The sequence below is a fragment of the Crocodylus siamensis genome, chromosome 7 (assembly GCF_052110815.1).
Source record: "Crocodylus siamensis isolate JL-2025a chromosome 7, ASM5211081v1, whole genome shotgun sequence".
Lineage (NCBI taxonomy): Eukaryota > Metazoa > Chordata > Crocodylia > Crocodylidae > Crocodylus > Crocodylus siamensis.
Window position 1 is genome coordinate 54541904 of NC_143401.1, and position 19609 is coordinate 54561512.

Below are 19609 nucleotides of genomic sequence, written 5' to 3' on the forward strand. Positions count from 1 at the left end.
ATCCTGGGTAAGCTTTTTGAGAGAATTATCCTGGCACATGTCCATGACGGGTCAGCGGGGGAGGTTATGCTTAGGGGCAACCAACACGGGTTCATTAGAGGCAGGTCCTGTCAGACCAACCTGGTGGCCTTCTACAACCAGGTCACCAAATCCTTAGATGCAGGGGTAGCAGTAGACATAGTCTTCCTGGACTTTCGGAAGGCCTTCGACACTGTCTCTCACCCCATTCTCATTAAAAAACTGGGGGACTGTGGTGTCAACACCTGCACAGTCAAATGGGTCACCAACTGGCTGGAGGGCCGCACCCAGAGAGTGGTGGTGGATGGCTCATTTTCGACCTGGAGGGATGTGGGCAGTGGGGTCCCCAAGGGCTCGGTCCTTGGGCCCGCACTGTTCAACATCTTCGTCAGTGACTTGGATGAGGGGGTAAAACCCTGTTCAAATTTGCTGATAACACTAAGATGTGGGGGGATGTGGGCACATTAGAAGGAAGGAATAGGCTACAATCAGGCCTAGACAGGTTACAGGGGTGGGCGGATGAAAATAGGATGGGATTCAACACTGAGAAGTGGAAGGTGCTGCACCTGGGGAGGAAGAACCGGCACCATACCTACAGGCTGGGGAACTCCCTTCTTGTCAGTACAGAGGCAGAAAAGGACCTTGGAGTCATCATTGATGCCAAGATGAACATGGGTTGGCAGTGTGGGGATGCAGTCAGGAAGGCCAAATGCACCTTGTCATGCATCCACAGGTGCATCTTGAGCAGGTCCAAGGAGGTGATCCTCCCCCTCTATACAGCACTGGTCAGGCCGCAGCTGGACTACTGCATCCAGTTCTGGGCGCCGCACTTCAAGAGGGATGTGGACAGCATCGAGAGGGTCCAGAGGAGGGCCACTTGCATGATCAGGGGGCCGCAGGGCAGGCCCTACGAGGAGAGTCTACAGGACCTGAACCTATTCAGCCTCCACAAGAGAAGGCTGAGGGGGGATCTAGTGGCCTGTTACAAGCTAGTCAGAGTGGACCAGCAGGCATTGGGGGAGTCTCTGTTCCCCCGAGCACTACCAGGAGTGACTAGAAATAAAGGTTATACGCTGGCAGTGGGTAAATTCAGATTAGACATCAGGAGGTGCTACTTCACTGTCAGGGCAGCTAGGATCTGGAACCAACTTCCAAGGGAAGTGGTGCTGGCTCCTACCCTGGGGGTCTTTAAGACAAGGCTAGACAATCACCTTGCTGGGGTCATTTGACCCTAGTACTCTTTCCTGCCATGGCAGGGGGTCAGACTTGATGATCTGCTCAGGTCCCTTCCGATCCTACTAACTATGAAACTGTGATAATGATTATATTGTCTCTGTTCCAGCAATGGCCAGTCTTCAAGGCCTCACAATTTTAGCTGAATGGGCCCTCGGTAACATAGATCAAAATGTGATACTCCACCCTTTGGCAAGCTTTATACACCGAAGTATTTTTGGCTCAGAAATAAAAGAGCATACAACTAAAGTGGCTTAAAATTAATCAAAGCTTTAATGAACAAAGCTCTACCTGGAGGGAAAGGGAAGTGAACCCCAATTTTTGAAAAATAAGCTTCAAATAAGATTTAATTTGTGTATTTACACATCCAATTCAAAACACACAAGTTCTAAATTTACACTTAGTCCGGGCAGCTGGGTCTCTCCCCAGCTGCCTTTTGATGGTCCCTCACTGCCTTTAGGCCCTGCCCCCCGGAGCTCACCAATGCACAGGCTCAGGCAGCTGCGGAACTGCAGAGCCTGCACTAGCTTTTCCCCGCAGCTGCCGTTCGTCCTGGACCCTGCCATAAGTATTGCTATGTGTCAGGCGGGGTCCCGAGACATGTTGGGAGGGGGACTTCTGCCTCCCTTCTCACATACCCCTTTCAATTGTCAAGATTTTTTTTAGGCCCTTTGACCAGTGTTACACAATGTATGAAATATATCTCACCTATCCCCTGATGAGGCTTCACATACCCCCTGGGGGTATATGTACCCCTGGTTCAGAACCGCTGCTCTGTAGGATGATGGCAAGATTTTCACTTTATAGACTAAATCAGAGATATGTAGCATGAGCTTGAACTCACTCCATCAGATGCTGTATAGCAGGGGTGGGCAATTATTTCAGGTGGAGGGCCACATACCAAATTTTGGCAAGCTGTTGAGGGCCACACCCCACCCCTTGACAAGTGAACCACCCCCTGGTCATCATCTTGTAACTTTAAGTCCCACCCCTTAACCCCTGACCTTTGCTACGAGAAGTCCCTTCCCTTGCCCATGGAAGTACTCCTTCCAGCAATGGGGTTTGCCATCTTAGAACCAGAAAAATACCAAATTATTAGGGCTATGTGAAGCTTTGGTTCACAATTCAATTTGGAGAAGATTTGGCCTGATTCAGAGGCTGAATCTCTGAATCCGAATTGAATCGCTAGAAGCTTAAAACATTCCAAATTGATTCAGAAGCTCTGAATGGATGCGGAAAAGATTAGAAGAGATTCAGTGATTCAGAGAGCAGTCTTTATTGGGAAACAGAAACTTAGAAGAGGGAGGGGAAAGGGGAAGGGGAGGACTGACATCTCTAGCTGGCCAATGAATGTGATTTCTCTCTGACACACTGCAACCTGCTGGACATCTGACTCCCCAGGTACCTCTGTACTTTTACCTGAACTGCTATATCCCCCTTCTCCACCCTACGCCCAGCCTGTCCCTCACTCCCTGACACCTCCATTTCCATTTTCACTGACTGGCTTTCTTGCCTGCATTGCATGCCAAGCCAGCCTCCAGCTTCTTTACTATTCCTTACATCCAGGACCAGGAGACATATCAACTGTAGGTACTTCCTCAGCCTGACAAAGGGTTTTTCAACCCAAAAGCTTCCTAAGATATATTTCTCTAACTATTCCATTTTTTTCATAATAAATATATAAACATAAAAACACAAGATAAGACATCACACACCACAAGTAACATATATCCAACACAACATCTTTACTTTTTGTTTCAATTCCTTTATAAAAAGAAAGGCTCTGTGATAGTTTGGCTAGGCTACCAGAGATGCTGCTGGTGTGACTGTGCTAGAGCTGCTCACTCACTAAGTTATTTTTACCTGCTGCTGTTTACAGTGGTGGACTGGAATGAGGCTGTAGGGGAGGAGTCGTCCTTACTGGGGCACACTGCCATGTTGTGTAGAGGCCCTAGCACCAGGAAGGGTGCACTTGAACACAAATACACACACGTACACATACAGAGTCGCACAGTGAGGGTGCACCTAACAGACATGCACTAGGTGCTCCTACTTGAGAGGAAAGAAAGGCCTGACAGTTCATTTTGGCTACCTTAGATGCTGTTGGTGTTACTGGTGCTGACTGCTGAGTCACTAAGTTATTTTTACCTGCTTCCGTTTACAGTGGTGGACCAAGCTGAGGCTGTAGGGGAGGAGGAGACCTCACTGAGGCACCCTGCTGTGTTGTGCAGAGGCCCCAGTACCAGAAAAGGTGCACCTGAACACATGCAAAGTGTCACTCACCCATGTCACGAGTTTTGCCTGCCTGTGGCCAGAGGTGCAGGGCCCCAGAACCCTCTGCAGCTATCTCCTTGACAACTGGCAGGCTTCATGGCCGCAGCAGGGCCAAGCAGGCCTGCAGTTTTCAGCCCCCTGTGCCCCAAGACAGACACAGTTGCACAAGCACACGTCACAAGTTTTGCCTGTTAGCAGCCAGAGGTGCAGGGCCCCAGAACCCAGACTCCCCCTGGACCTATCTCCTTGACAGCTGGCAGGCTTCATGGCCGCAGCAGGGCTTAGCACCCCCCTGTGCCTTAACACACACAGTGTCACCTATGTCACAAATTTTGCTTGTCAGCAGTTTGAGGCACAGTTTCCTGGAAAACTCTGCACCTATCTCCTTGAAACTTGGCAGGCTTTGTGCCCTCAGGAAGAGCTACCATTCCTGCAGCTTTTACCCTGCTGTGGTGTAACACGTACATGACATGAGCTTTGCTTTCACGACTTTGAGGTGAAGTTTCCCAGAAACCCCTGTACCTTTCATCTTGAAACTTGGCAGGCTTCATACCCTCAGCAGAAACTACCACCCCTGCAAGTTTCATCCAAATCAGCCAAAAACCGACAAAAGTTATAGATGTTTACTGGATTCCCCATTATACTTTATGGCTAAATCTCTCTGAATCTTCTGAAGCCCATTCAGACGAATTGAATTGGAAAAGTGATCTGAATGTCCATATTGAATCGCTGGCATCTGAATTAGCCAAATCTGAATTAAAATCAAATAGCTCCCTATTCACACAGGCCTACACATTATATTCTAAACAGAGAACATCAAAAATACTAATTTGATCTGAAAAAAGATTTTTGTCCTGGTTGACATGTATTTGTGTAATGCACATAGAGGTGATTGTATATAATAGGCTAAAATGAAGCCTTACTCTTGTATATTGTGGGGGGTGGAGGGAATGGGGGCATGGGTATAGGTTTGTAGGGGGCTCTGGGGGTGTGGAGTGTGGGGAGAGTGTGGGTGTGTCTGTGGGGGTTGGATAGGTGTGGGTGTGGAGTGAGGGAGCACGTGGGTGTGGGTGCTTATGGGGTTTGTGGAGGATTCTGTGTGGGGAAGGGTGGCTGGGGTATGTGAGGGGGTATGGGTATGGGAGTCTGCGTGTATGGCAGTGCAAGCGGGGATGTGGGTGCAGGTGTCTGGCAGGGCGTGCTTGTGGGACTCACCCTATGAATACACACGCGCGCGCACACACAAACACACACACACACACACACACACACAAACACATATACATACACTCCCTCTCTACATGCAACCGCACCCCCCTCCGGGGTACGGGTGGAAGCTCTGTGCTCCCCAGTCCAGCAATGCAGCCAGGAACCACGTGGTGCTGGAGCAGTGTGGGGGCAAGAAGGCAGAGAAATGGCTGGGGGTGGGGTGGGGTGGGGCTCGACAGCTGAGTCCTACTGCCAGCTCCCCTGGGGTCCTACTGCCCCTGGCTCCTGTCATCTTTGACAGGCAGCCAGGAACAGATAAATATTAATTTTCTAAAATTTTTAGGGGTCCAGTGGGCCAGAAAGAATGGCCTGGTCAGCCAGATGCAGTCCGTGGGCTATATTTTGCCTGCCCCTGTGTTATAGGATGATCTTATTTGTAGATCTAGAGCAGGAGGAATTAACCTCTGGTCTAAAGGCCAGATCTAGCCCCTAGCACCATATCATCTGTTGGGCATGGCACTGCCAGATGGTGTGAGTAGAGCCTGAATGGAGCTGGGTGCAGGCAGCATGGGACCCCAGGAGCCCAGTCTCAGCATGCAGGAGCAGTGTGGGCCCTGATGCCTGACAATGGTGGACAGGGTCCAACGTGGCCCACAAACTGGTCCTGTGCCACTTACCTGGCCTGTGGGGCCAAAATGGTGAGCTCCACTGATCTAGAGGTTCCATTGCATATCATGTCCATTTGAATTGGCAACACTGCCTTCCAAGAGATTTTATTGGTAACCCTGCTAGCACATGAGATCAGACTTAAAACATGATCCTGTAATGACCTCTGTGGCAATACTGGGGCTTTAGAATGAACCTGGGCAAAACGATCTTTTATTCATTAAGTTCCCTGGAATTACCCTTCTCTTACCTACAGCAAACCCAGCTGAAAAGAAATGAAAGGGACAGTGTTGCTTGAAAGCTTGAATCTTGTCTACCCAATAAAAAAGAGCCATAGCTGATAATGGCCATCAGCCATAGCAGTGGCGCTGCATAGGGGGGTACATGGGAGTGCATGCGCACCCCCTGAGAGTACCCATGCACCCCCTGACAGGCCACACTCCCCACTCAGGCGATGGGTGGAGGCAAGAGCACCGGTACCCCCACTGAGAGCACCAGCCGGGGGTGGGAGCCCTGGTCGACATGATCGGCCATGGGGGGACCACCCCACTCCTGTTTGTTGACTGTCCACCGTGGGGCACATGCCCCCCTAAGGCAGCACCAGTCACCCATTACCCATGGGTACGGCTGCCCTGGTACTGATGAACCCTAGACAGCTGCAAGTATAGACAAGGACAGATCATGTTCAGCACAATTCCACGTCTAAATCCTAGTCCAGAAAGGCTGGGTAAGGAGCTGTCACTGACATGAAGTGATAATACAGACTTGTCTATACTCAGAAGTTTCTCTGACTTAACTGAAAACCAGTTTGCATTGAAGTTATGCAAAGTTCAGCGTTATCAGTTCAGTCTGCAGCTGTCAGTTAAACCAGGATGAACAGGCTTAAATCTGGCTATCTCCATGGAATGGTGCATTGGTTAACTGATATAAGATCACATCTTTAAATCAGAACAACTTTGTGTGTAGACCAAGTCTGAAAAACGAAAGATTACATAACACGAGTGAAGCTGTTCATTGCCAAATTTTCGTGCTTTTGAGGCATAATAATTACTCTGTGGCAACTGTTCTACAGTTTCTGGGCACCAGCGAGATTCTGATGAGGAAGAATTCTTCCTGAGGAAGAATTTTCTATGCTAATTTACTATTACAGATGCGTTGTTCACTCAAATATTGGAAGTGATGTGGATTTAGGGAAATGCTTATTATTTCAGGGAAGGCACTGGAACAGAAATATGATAGAGGTGCTGGGGCAGACAGGATTCATGCACTGCATGCAGTAAAGCTGAACTCAGTCTAAGGAAATAACAGGAACTGAGAAAGGGGCAGAAGTGACAACACAGTAACAATAGCCCTCTTGGCCTACTATTTTTTTCCTGTTATGAATCGCATGGTCCCCACCTGACATCACAAACATCTTCTCAGCAACTGTCAGCTGCTCATTGGCACCTCTTCCTCATCAGCAGAGAAAATGACTTGCCCTTTACTCTGACATTTGGCCTGCTAATACCAGTTTTCTGCAGCATTGTGGGCCACATGACAAATCATAGCTGTGGAGTTCCCAGGCAGTGGTGACAAGGCCAGCAAATTGATTTATGATTTCAAGATCTTGGATCATATGCCTGTATAGCATACACCTTTCTTTCCTTTGGTGGAAGGAATCTAAAGAGCAGCAGTTTATAGAATATGTGTGACTGCTATAGATGGTGTGTCCGTTTCTTTTGAATGCACACATATACAGATATACCAATGATACCTTGTGTGTGCATATGCATATGCACCCATTCATGGATATGTATGTTTGCAGACATGCTGATATACGTCTGCTTACTTTTATTCAAGTATTCATAGACACATACAGGTAGGTACTGCATATATTAGACACAAATGTGCATATATGCACCTGAAAACAGTGCTAGCAAAGCTGTACCTTCCTTTTTTCTGAGTGCAGTAATTCATAGCAATTCCTGATTCAGCTGTCCCAATGAAGAGACCCATTCCTGTTCCTTCCTGCTAGTCCTTCCCTAATCAGCTCTGATTGTTTGGGTAAACTCCGTCCTGCTGAGCTTTTACTACCTGCCTGTTTTTGCAATAAACTGCAGGGTTGCATTTAGCAAGTTTTTTTACTAGCTATTAAACGATTGCACCTCCAGGGTATCAGTTTATTATTTGTAGCCTCTGTCTAGCTATGCTTGAGCCTATACCCTGCTGAAATACAAGTTTATTCAGGGATTTGTATGATATTCACAAATATTACTTCACATAATTTGGCACAAATATCTTTACTATTTTCATTTTCTCTTCTTTTTTTACTCAGTTTTTTCTAAAATGCGTTTTAAACATTGGAAATATCTGATGGCTTGAATTTCCTCATTTTCCATGCCAAATCACCCTCTCTCAAAAACTCAGCCCACTTCTGCTGGGTTTTTGACTGAAAAATCAGTCTGCTTTCACTCAGAAACAGGATTGTTCCAGTAGATCTGCAGACCATACTGGCCTTTCTTACATAAAAGGTCTCCACCATTTTAATTTTGCAGAAAAAGGTTAAAGCCCATACATTTTAAGCAGCTTTGGACATTAGAAAATGTCATACACTTTAAGCAATTAAATAGAATTCTTAAAATATAATCACTTCCATGAGACTCAGATCTTCAGAGCCCCTGCTTCCCTCAGTGCAGGGTTAGTCCACAACTAATAGACACATCTGGGCATGGCTGCAGGAGAGGCAAGGGGGAGAGGGGTATTTGAGAGCCCTTTAGAACAATTACAGGATTTTGTGCCTTTTCAAAATGTTTAGGATATATCCATAGCTCATTTAAGTGCCAGCTCAGGTGGCTGGCAGAGTGCAGTCATGTTGTAGAGGGGACTCCACCTGCCCTTGCTGTGTGATTTTTCTCTGCTTGAGACACCCAAGGAAGATACTGATTTCGTAAACTCAAGGCCCAAATAAGCAGCCATGAGACCTCTGCTCAGCACAGCTGTGGAAAAGGCAGCCGAGGCAGTTTTCAAAAGTTAAACCCCAACCATAGTTTAAATCCATATAAAATGATTAGCCATCCTGAATTTGCTGGGACAATCCAAAATTCTGGGGATGTGTGGGCTCCTCAGTCCCTGAAATGGGACTTTTATCCTAAAGAGAGTGGAAGCGGCGGGGGGGGGGAGAAATTAGTCCCTAATTAGCTACAGGTTCTGTCCTGAACCACAGTGTAGCACAGCTGCTTTCATACAGTGCTCTTCTGGTCAACTAGGTCTACATTATAGCAGTGAATTACCTACCCTGCATGCTGCACTAGGGTAATGGCATTAACCAGAAGGGATATAGAGCATGGCTGGTTCTGGAAAGTTGTGGCGTGTGTAGGCCTGTCCCAGGTTTTGCTTCTAAGAAGTTGGTTGCTTTAAATCTTCCCAGTTGCAGTGGGCCCCTACGGGCTGTGCTGAAGACATCTGGAATGCTCACAAAATCTCCCTCCTTCCCTCCTCATTCCCCTATGGTGAGAGGTTGCAGGTAGTGACTTAGACCTGGTTACTTTGGCTCTGTGCCAGTCAGGGATTCCCCCATGCCTGGGAAATGCTTAACTGCCTGCTTTGTGGAAAGGGGCCATAAAGCTATGCTGAAGGCCTCCTTTATAAATGGAATAGTACAAAGAGGCCATGCTGTAGCCCAGGATCTGGCTGGAATAGTGTTTGCTATGGTGAAGTGCTCTGGGAATGAGCTCCCAGTGCCATTATTACTGAACCCCAATTACATTTTTATGGTGAGAAATTTCCAGCAGAAGGATGCCTAAATTTGAGGCCCCAGGTCCCCAAGTTTCTTTTGTCAAGCAGCATGGAGCCCAGCTAGAGAAAGACAACACATTCGGGGCAATGATTCTCAGCTGGGGTACTGTGAGATCCTTTTAAGGGTCTTTCAGTATTAGCACTGTTAGATGTATAAACACCTACACAACTCACAAGATTATCCCAGAGATTTCAAATAGGAATCCAGTGTCAAAAACATTCTGCCCTGCTGTGGTCTTTCTGCGTTCTTTGCAACAGAAGAATTGCTATTTTATTTTTTCTAGCCAAACTATAAGTGAAAGTGAAGAGCTGGCGTTTTCTGAAGTGTACCTTGAGTCTAGCAGGGACTGTCTTAAGTCTAAAATGGTTGGTAACCACTATCTAAGGGCATTCAGTGTTCTTCAGAGAGGTGCTAGTTCATGTATCAAGAGCCTACACAGAGCCAGGCTCTGCTGTGCTGAGATACCTGGAAATAGTATTAATCCTAGATGCTAAAATTTGTGGTGATACTTAGGCTGCCTTTGCACACACTAGCTCCATAACTTGAATTAATTGGGCTATGCTAAAATAGCACTGTACGTGGGTTTATAGGCCCTACTTTATACAAAGCTGATTAGCCCAGACATAGCTTGGCCTAACATAGCTGTAGTGGTAAGTGTTCTGGAGCTAGTGTGCACTGAGATCTCTACCTGTTGCCATGTGGTCACTGTCTTAGTCCTGAGATTTTGGCAGTAAAAGAGCTCTGGGCATCTGAGTGGACTCTTGGGCAGGACACTTTTGAAACTGAGAGACAAACAGCCTCAAATGAAAATTATGAGCTAGAGGATTGAATCCTTTGGCATACATTCATGACATGTTTTACCTCAGTCTTCCTATGCCAGTTCTCCAAGTATGTGGGGTCCCAAGCAAAGCAAGACCTAACTGCTGATCAGCTCCTTCCTGCCATTTTCATGTCCTCAGCGTAGCAACTAGTTGCCTTTTGACTACAACTCTCCCTAGCTTATGGTGAGGCCCCCCTGCCGTGCCATTACTGGTGCCAGGCTGGGGTAGAGGAAGGGAAGTTCAGTAGGTTTATAATTCTCTGTGGCAACATTTCGCACGCTGTGGGGGATGGCTGCCTGGTGGAAGTACAAAGGATTCCTACAGGGCATGTGGCAATCATGGCAGCAATCATTGGCGCCCTCCACTTGCGTTGCTCCTGTGCCCCCTACTTCAGCCACTGCTGCCACTCCTGCTTCAGATTCCCCTTGCCACTGAAGTAGGGGTGTGTAAGAGTGGTTGACTGCTACATTGAGGCGTAAACCTCCAGGGTATGGGAATAAAGCCCTCTTAGAGACCTGCAGGTAATTCCCAGTTTTCTGTTTAGCCTGTTCTTTTCCTCTGGGCATCTGGTCAGCTTTTCCTCCTGTGTTCTGATGGATTTGAAACCAACATTTTTCTCTCTGGTTTCAGCCCACCTATGCATTTTGGGAGTCCTGAGCGCTCAGTCCCCCACAAGGAGAGCACCCATTAAACTGGAGACTTGCTCTTGTGCACACAATCTGCTGCTCGATTTCTTGTTGTCATTTCCAGGTGTTATTTTCCTGAGTTTCTCCTAGTTTCTCAGTTCTCTGAACCCTTGTTGCTGATCCACAAGGAAAGCAAGTCATTTCTTGGGGGGCCAGGGAGAGGTGTATTTTACACAATCTTACCTGTTATACCTGCTGCTGTTTAATACCTACATTTTTCTCACAGCTAAAAATAACAAGGGAATAAACATTAAAGAGACGGGCAATGTTTTGGATTCTCCTCCATTGTGATTTTTTTTTTAATTAAATAAGTCAAGTCAACCATCTTCTAACAGGTCACAAGGTTCACATTCATTTCTGTGAATCCACAAGGCTGATTCAGACCAGAGCACTGAGTATTCTCTTCAGGGGACAGGTCTGTCGAGAGCTTCCACTGGCGAGCAGACCACAGTGGGCATGGCCGGTTAGGAAAGCCTGTGTCACAGCACTGCTGCGGAGTTAGGTGAGCCTTTAAGTTAGAACCTCAACATGCAGCCAGTAATAAAATGCATGTATATTAGTATAGCTGCAAGTTTATTTTTCCAAAAACTCCCAGCTAGTAGTGCAGAATTCTCCCCATCCAGAAAAATAAACAAGAGGATGTTTGACTCCCTCAGCTGCACACTTCCTGCTGCCCAACGAAGCTAAGCCAGTGCCTTTTCCTTTAAAGTCTGCCTAGTGCTGTGTCTACTTCACCTCGCCTCCTTTCCCCTTAGATTTTCCTCAGTGGGGAGAACCCCTGCGGTTAAAGTTACAAGGTCTGCTTCAAATCCTAGATGCGGATATTTTGATTTTAAACAAAAAGAACATCTGTTCTGGGCAGCACAATATCAGCCATTAAGAGGGGTGAACACCTGAGATTCCTTTCTTTGAGTTGAAAAGCAACAGACAATTGAGAAGAGGAAGAAAGAGCTGAAGTAATGAAGCTGCCCATCTTAAGAGTCCTGGAGCCCTGAGAGCAGCCAAGAGCCTTCCTCCCTGGCCCACGGTGATGACGTGCTGTACAGCAGCAAATACAAAGGCCCCATTCAGATCCTGCTGCCTGCTCTCTGCTCCCTCTTCCTCCATTCCACACCTCTTCAGCGAGGGGGTCTCCCCCCTGAAACAAAGCTCTCAGAGCCGGCCTGTTAACTGGAGAGCATGAGGCACGACTGCAAGGAGGGCACAACAGGCAGGTAGCAAGTGGACCTTTCTATCAGCACCTGGGCCTGGCCCATCTCCCATGAAATGCAGGGAAGAGTGGGAAGAGGTGCACATCTAGAGAACCTGGTAGAAGAGTGTTAAGTTGTTAGAAACCTGCCTTTCCTTTTCCAGTAACTGAAATGCAGAAGAATATTCCCTTTTATTTACAAAGGTCAGAGTTTCTCTCTCTTCCAGACTAAAGATGTGTTCATCAAGTGAGGAAAAAAACCCTTAAATAAATAAGTGCTGAATGACTCTCTTGTGCTTGGGAAGGTCAAGTGACTGATTGAGTAGAGAACTGAATCCCTCTGTCTCTCCCCGTCTGTGTATACAGGAGGTAGCCATGCAGTGCGATTCCCCAAGCTGCTAATGAATGCAGCTCTGCCTTGAGGGACTACTCCAGGAAAGAGACAGGATTCCAGTGTCTGGGCCAAATCCTGCTGTGACTTAAACCCCACTGAAGTGAAGTGAGATTGCCAAAGGTGTATAGTATAGTTGAATTTGGCCTTTAATTCCTGGGCGTATCTTGCGCTTATCTACCAAACTGCCTCAGGCTCTAACTGGGATTTTTTTACCTCCCCATGTTCAGTGAAGAGACCTGGTATCAGTTCCTAACTATGCAGAAATTAAGTCCCTATGCTTACTTCGAAGTAGACAAAGGTGTAATCCCAAAGGTCATTAGCCCATCCTTTATGCTATGTGCCATTTCACTTCTGTGGATTTCTGTGTTTTTCTATGTCATAAGGGATTGCCATTCTGTACTTACTGTTTGTCTTGCTTGCAATTTTACTGTGGTTCCCAAAAGGTTAGGAGGATACTGTTACTCAAAAAGCAGTCATTTAAAAAAATGAATGAAAAGCAGGTACAGGTATAATGCCATGCCAGTTTTTGGAGATTTTACCACCATGTTTTCCCTTATCGTATTAGCAACTCCTGTTAGGATGTGAAAATCCCTCACATATAATAGATAACAGTGCAAAACATACTGTCAATGCACAAAATAGATAGCCTGAGAAAATACAACCATGTATTTTTAGTCAGATTCATTTAGAAAGAGTGGAGGTGTTACCTGCTGTGATAGCAGTTTCTATCTGTGTAATTTTTGTTTTATTGTTTGTATCCAGATGTTAACGAGATAAACTGAAAGGATTTCTCAAAATGAAACAGCATTTTGTTTGAAATCAAAATTGAGCTGCTCCTGGTACAACTGTCTCTCCACTTCCCATTTCCTGTCGTCTCTTCTGACTGTCTGTTTTGGGTATAGCTCTAACTCACCGCTAATAAAATATTCCCCCGTTTTTCATATAATAAATAAATTAATTCCCCTTGCAGTTTATAATGGTAAAACCTCCATTCTCTAACCAGTTTTACCTATGGCAAGAAGTGACAGCTTCTTCCCTGCAAGGCTGCAGCCCTTTCACACATGCACACGCACACACAAACACACACACACACACCCCTCCACACACACATACAAGCATATCAAATTAAACACTAAAAAAAGCACAACATAGAAAAGCACAAACAATTAAAAAACAAACAAACCCCATCATGATCACCTCATTTCAGCATAACCAAAGTGCTGGTTGGAGCTACATTTACTGCCCCTGCCTCTCCAGGAAAGTTTCCAGGACAGTTTCCATTGCAGGTTGCTACTGGATCTGGTCAAAAACTCTAGTCAGCAAGGGACTGTGGGTCCAGTTCAGTACTGCTCTGCCTTGGCCCCAATCCAAACTCCAGTGAAGCCAATAAGGCCTTTTCCACTGCTTTAAATGGGCCTTAGATCATGGCCCTTGTGTAGGTATACATTTGTCAATTTTTATGTTGACAGGTTTTACAGCTATCTGCACTGATGCAGACCAGGACAGTTTTCTGGTAGGTGGGGTTTCAGTAGTTCTGTACTCTGTATGCATTGCTCTTGTCTTAAATATTCCAATGAAATGCTGCAAAATGCATTAAAGGCCTGATTCATGGAAGCACACCAGTTCAGGATAGCACTTACTCATGTGCTTACCTTTAAGAGGAGTATGAAGTCGCATAGGGGTATATGTGCTTTCCTGCCACTTGTCCATAGATAAAACCACCACCTTCCAAAGGTCCTGGAAATGCAGGTTGTACTGGGGCATGGTAAGTGAACCCAGACCATTGCAAATCTCTACCTCCACCTTGCTGCTCTATTTTTGTAGAGGCTGGCCATATTATCTTAGGCTGACAGGTGAGATTGCTTTGGGAACATGTAAATGTCTCCAAGATACAACCTGTGTGTTTGATAAAAAGACTGGCTTATGTTTATCTGCACAAGGGAAAAAATAACAAATGAATAACTATAAGTAGGGAAAGGTTGTTGACAGTTGTTCACTGGTCTTTGTGGTTCAAAAACCTGGGGGACAGTATTTTAAAATAAGTACTTTGGTGGGTGCGGAGTTTGATTATGCAAACTACAGAATCTCTGTTGTAAAAGTACACATGGAAGAGCCTCCTTTGAAGCTTGTGGGGATTTTATCTATTTCTTTCGACTTTTACAAACCTCATTCAGCCCTGAGTAGCTCTCTGGGAAAGCAAAAAATATAAAGGGAGTTAGGCTGGAAATGTAGGTTTTAAAAACTAAGGGGCTTACAAGACCTGCTAAATTAATAAATGTTTTCAAGATTATTTTTCAAAGTCAGTGGAAGCAGTTTCCAGGTTTTTTGCTCAATATTTTCTTGCAGTACTTGCAACCCAAACGCTGCTGCATTGTGTTAGCACAGATGAGCCGCAAAGAAGAACTGCCTCATCTCTGTTTTGGTTGTCCAAACTGTGGGAGATACTCTGCAATGTATTCATTTTCTGTTACTGAAAAGCAAACTTTCATTAGTAAGATTATGTGGTATCTTTTTAGAAGGAAAGGTGTGGTGTTGCTATCTTTGCCAGGGTATCTCTCAACTTAATTTTCTTTTAGATTAAGCATCTGCCCATTTGTCTTAAAGTGCTTTGTGATTTGAGGGTTCTGGTCAGAATATTTTGCCTATATTTTTTGCATATTTCTGTTCAATCTTGCTGATGTTTATGTGAGCTGCACTAGCAAGGCCTGACAGAGGCCTTAAACAAAATTTGGCTGGATCATCTCCTGATTAGCTTTTACCTTGTTACTCCTCGACTTACTCTCTAGCTCCAGCTTCCTCAGCACTCCCAGGTTGTGTCCAAAGAAGATAAAAGCAGCTTTCCCCCTTCTCTGCTACCCAGCTGTACTCCCCATTACCCTTGGGGATGACAATTATAATGCCATCTCATGCTGGTGCATGGGACTATGAAGTGAAACCAGCCATTAGCACAGGAGGGCACAGTAGAAGCAACTGTGCCCCAGATCATGGCAAGTGCAAAAAGCCAATACGCTGAAAGACAGAGAAAAAACATTTTCCTTGCAATATGTGAATTTAGCATAATCTATGGTGTTATTTGGGACAACACTAAGTCAAGACATGTTCCAGGAAGGAATGTGTTATCTGTTGACGGAATCCCTTTAAATGCAATTAAAGTGAACCTAATACTGCTCCTTGAAAAATAACATTATTTAAAAAAAAAAAAATCATTTTTAGCCAGCATGTTATTTTGATGTTTCTGCCCTGAAGATAATTTAAGGGTGAGCAAGGGAGTCCAATAACCCTTTCCAGACTTGGCTAAGGTTAGAGACCAGTCTCCTGGTAACCAAAACCAAGCTTAAATGTGGACATGGACAAGGAGCAGCACATGCTAGAAATTGGTCTGTTGCAATCTGCCCCCATGTCTTCCTGTTAGAGAAACTATTTCTATTGCCCAACTTTGGACAAGGTCCCACTTGCCCACATCCCAGTCTTCCCCTCCCCTCTCTCCCTCCCCACCAAGAAAACTAATTGGACAAACAATTTCCTCTTCTTTGGGCTGGAGGGTTACTGCCAACCTCCAACCAGCACTCCAGAGAAACAAAAGCAACAAGACACAAATACAACTACAGCAATGCCCTACCACAACCAGGCAAAAAAGCATTCATTGTTGTTCTGTAGACACCAGCTACTATCAAGGGGTTGCTGAGGAAACAGGCTTGCAGATTTTTTTTATGGGGGAGTAGAAGACAAAACCGTTGATACCACTTAGGAAGGCAAGCCCAATCCCCAGGGATAGGGAAGACTGCTTTCTCTTGCTCTTTCTTAAATAGCTTTCCCATTGTCTCTCTACCATCTCTCAGCTGCTGGCTTTGGTGCATTTGATAGCAAGACAAAAAGCAGCCAACATGAGGAATCCTGCACCTGGGCCAATAATCTCTAATGTAGTACAGCTGTTGCTGACTTTGCTGCATGTCTGTCCTGTATCCCTGGAGTTGGGGATAGTTTGCTGGTTCTTGTAGGACGCACTCATGTCTCTTCAAATTTGAACAACTGTTTATTTCAGGGTCTGAAGTCCACCCACACAATATCCTGGGTTTGAATGTTTACCAGCAGTCACTAGGGTGCTTGTTTCCCTACCTCCCCATTGTTGGGGATTTACTAAGCAGTTTCTTGACAACAAACCTGAAACAAGTCCCTCTTGGCATTTCTGTCCAACAAGGAAACCACAACAGCCAGGTCTGCCTCAGGTAATATCAGAGCACTCCTTGGCTTTTCCCACCTCCTCTTGTACTCGGCAGTAAAATGTACAGTTTAAAAAAAAATAGGATTCTCTCTTTGGATGTTTAGTGCAGAAATGCCTTTTCAGCAACGGGTGGCGCCTCCTCTGGGAAGAAAGCTAAGAGCTGAGGTATGGAAGCTGGCACCTATTGCTTTGGCTCTTCCCACTGCCAGCATTTGAGCTCTGCTTAGTTCAGAGGGTTGCCACATTACAGTCTCCATCTAGAGAGCTGAGCTTTTGGTTGTAGCTAAATGCCCTCTTGTCCTCTGGAGAAATAGAAAGCACCTAGAATGAACAAGGAGCATGTGTCAAACACAAGCTTTAGAGATGAGGGTGTAATACAGGTCAGCAGGGCATGGTGCCCTGTTCCTGCTTCCTCAGCTGTTCCCATGTTCCATTTCTATTTTTGTCAGTCTAACAATATATTTCTTTTTAGAAAACCAGCAACAAAGGATCTTACGTGATCCAGAAGGTCCTTCTTTCCTCTAACAAGCTGATGGATCGGTTTGTCAGGGTCTCAGGATTGCTGGCTACTTTGTAGCCAAACAGACTCATGGCTGGGCCACAGACGTTCTGTACCACCTGGGCCAACTTGAATGGGATGCTGAAGCGCCACTTCTCAAACTGTTCTGAGGAGTTTTTCTGGGTGGAGTAGATGCCACTGCTGTCCTGAGGTGCCTGCGTGTTCTTCAGTATCCACTCTTCCACCTGTGGTGTGATGCTGATATCTGCAAACCTGTACATTTCTTTGGCCTTTTGGAGTGGGGACCGGGCAATGTCCTCATAGCGAATCAGCATATAGCGGCCCCGCAGCCACGCAGGCTGCCTCAGGCCAAGTTCAGCTGAGAGACGGATATTCTCGCAGTTCCCTCGCAGTCGCTGCACCTCATCCTCATTGAGGGGAGCTGCTCCTTCTGAAGCCCATTTCTTCCAGGTCTCATACTTGCCCGAGAAGGCAACCATGCGTGAAGCCAGCACCGCCCGTGGATCTCGCACCAGCTGGATGATCCTCATGTCTAGGCGAGGATCTTCAACCAATGGCTGTAAGAACTCCAGCTGCCGTATTCGCACAGCTTTGAGAGCCATGTGGTCCTTGCGTAGGCAGGCCTCCGCTGCAAGGGTCACATTCAGGGGGCCGCACTGACGATTCTTGCAGTGGTACTTCTCAAAGACCTTTTTGACATAAGGGGTGCATACAGGCTCTTCGCACAATGAGCGGCTTGAGCCTCGCCGGAACATATACTGTGTCAAGTGGTCCTCAGGGAGTGGGCTGATGAAGTTCTCCAGGATGTAGAGGTCACAGAGAAACAGCTGCTTCAGGACATCTCTGTACACAAGGGCTGACCCCACAGCATTTGCACCACCAGGTTCAAAGGACACTGTCCTCTCAATGTGCCAGAGTGGCTCGAAGAGGTAGAAAATGTTGCCTTGTTGGTTGAAGAACTCACCCACAAAGGAGGAGCCTGTGCGGGTGGTGGCCATGAGCAGTACATGTCTCCGGGGCCCCTTGGCAGGGGCCACAGCAGGCTCCCTGTTCCCTCCTAGCTGCAGGGTAACATTCAGAAGCCGGTTTCTGATCTGAGAGAAGGCAGAGTCCAGCTCACTGAGGGATAAGAGGGACCCATTTTCTGCTAGCACTAAGCCAGGGTCTGTGCTGTTTGCCTCCATCAGGGATTGTGGGGTTTGCTTCAGCTTGTCTGATACTCTGCAAACAAAACAAAAGCATCAAGACAAACATGGAAGCAGTGACTGAAATGACCAAGGGGGGCGTTGTTTAGGCTTTCCCCTCTAAGCAGCTGAGGGTATGCCTTACTTTACCTCAGGCCTGAAGAATTCAGTAATTTTGTCCTATTCCTTTGTGCCCATTTGCCTATGTCACAAACCCAGCAGACATTCACACAAGAATCATTCATACTCCTAGGAATTAGTAACTGGGTGTTGCAAGTGAAAATTGGTTGACAGCCCTAAGAGAAGCCAAGATTCATAGATTCTAGGGTCAGAAGGGACCTCAGTGGGCCGTCTAGTCCGACCTCCTGCCCCTGGCAGGCAAGAAAAGGGTCACCAAACCTGGGGTCATGTGAACCCAGCCAGGTGCCTGTCCAGTCTCCTCTTGAAGACCCCCAAGGATGGGGCGAGCACCACCTCCCTTGGAAGCCCATTCCAGATCCTTGCCACCCTGACCGTGAAGAACTTTTTTCTTATGTCCAGCCTAAACTTTCTCTCTAGTAGCTTATGGTCATTGTTCCTTGTTGTTCCAGGGGGTGCCCTGGTGAACAGATCATTGCCTACTTCATGTTGCTCTCCTCTTATGAATTTCATAGTTTCATAGTTTCTAGGGTCGGAAGGGACCTGAGTAGATCATCTAGTCCAACCCCCTGCCATGGCAGGAAAGAATACTGGGGTCAAATGACCCCAGCAAGATGTTCATCTAACCTCCTCTTAAACACCCCCAGGGTAGGAGCCTGCACCACTTCTCTTGGAAGCTGGTTCCAGACCCTAGCTGCCCTGACCGTGAAGTAGCGCCTCCTGATATCTAACCTAAACCTACCCTCTGCCAGCTTGTGACCGTTATTCCTGGTCACTCCTGGCGGTGCTCGGGGGAACAGTGACTCCCCCAATGCCTGCTGGTCCCCCCTGACTAGTTTATAACAGGCCACAAGATCCCCCCTCAGCCTTCTCTTGTGGAGGCTGAACAGGTTCAGGTCCTGTAGCCTCTCCTCACAGGGCCTGCCCTGTTGTCCCCTGATCATACGAGTGGCCCTCCTCTGGACCCTTTCCATGCTGTCCACATCCCTCTTGAAGTGCGGCGCCCAGAACTGGACGTAGTACTCCAGCTGCGGCCTGACCAGTGCTGCATAGAGGGGGAGGATCACCTTTTTGGATCTGCTCGAGATGCATCTGTGGATGCATGACAAGGTGCGGTTGGCCTTCCTAACTGCCTCCCCACACTGCTGACCCATGTTCATCTTGGAGTCAATGATGACCCCAAGATCCTTTTCCGCCTCCGTGCTGATAAGAGGGGAGTTCCCCAACCTGTAGGTATGGTGCCGGTTGTTCCTCCCGAGGTGCATCACCTTGCACTCGTC

General features: G+C 46.7%; 2 protein-coding genes across 5 annotated transcripts in view; both read right to left on the reverse strand.

The window, feature by feature from the left end:
* AIFM2 (AIF family member 2, ferroptosis suppressor) overlaps window positions 1-19609 on the reverse strand; it is a 152169-nt gene that overhangs the window by 98151 nt on the left and 34409 nt on the right. The window lies entirely within an intron of this gene.
* Window positions 1444-19609, reverse strand: part of CHST3 (carbohydrate sulfotransferase 3) — a 56327-nt gene continuing 38161 nt past the window's right edge. For all 4 annotated transcript variants that reach the window (XM_090058248.1, XM_090058246.1, XM_090058245.1 and 1 more), the window contains one exon: window positions 1444-18228. In XM_090058248.1, coding sequence (XP_089914374.1) covers window positions 16980-18228 — 1249 coding nt within the window. In that variant the 3' untranslated portion in view covers window positions 1444-16979. The remainder of the gene's footprint in view (window positions 18229-19609) is intronic.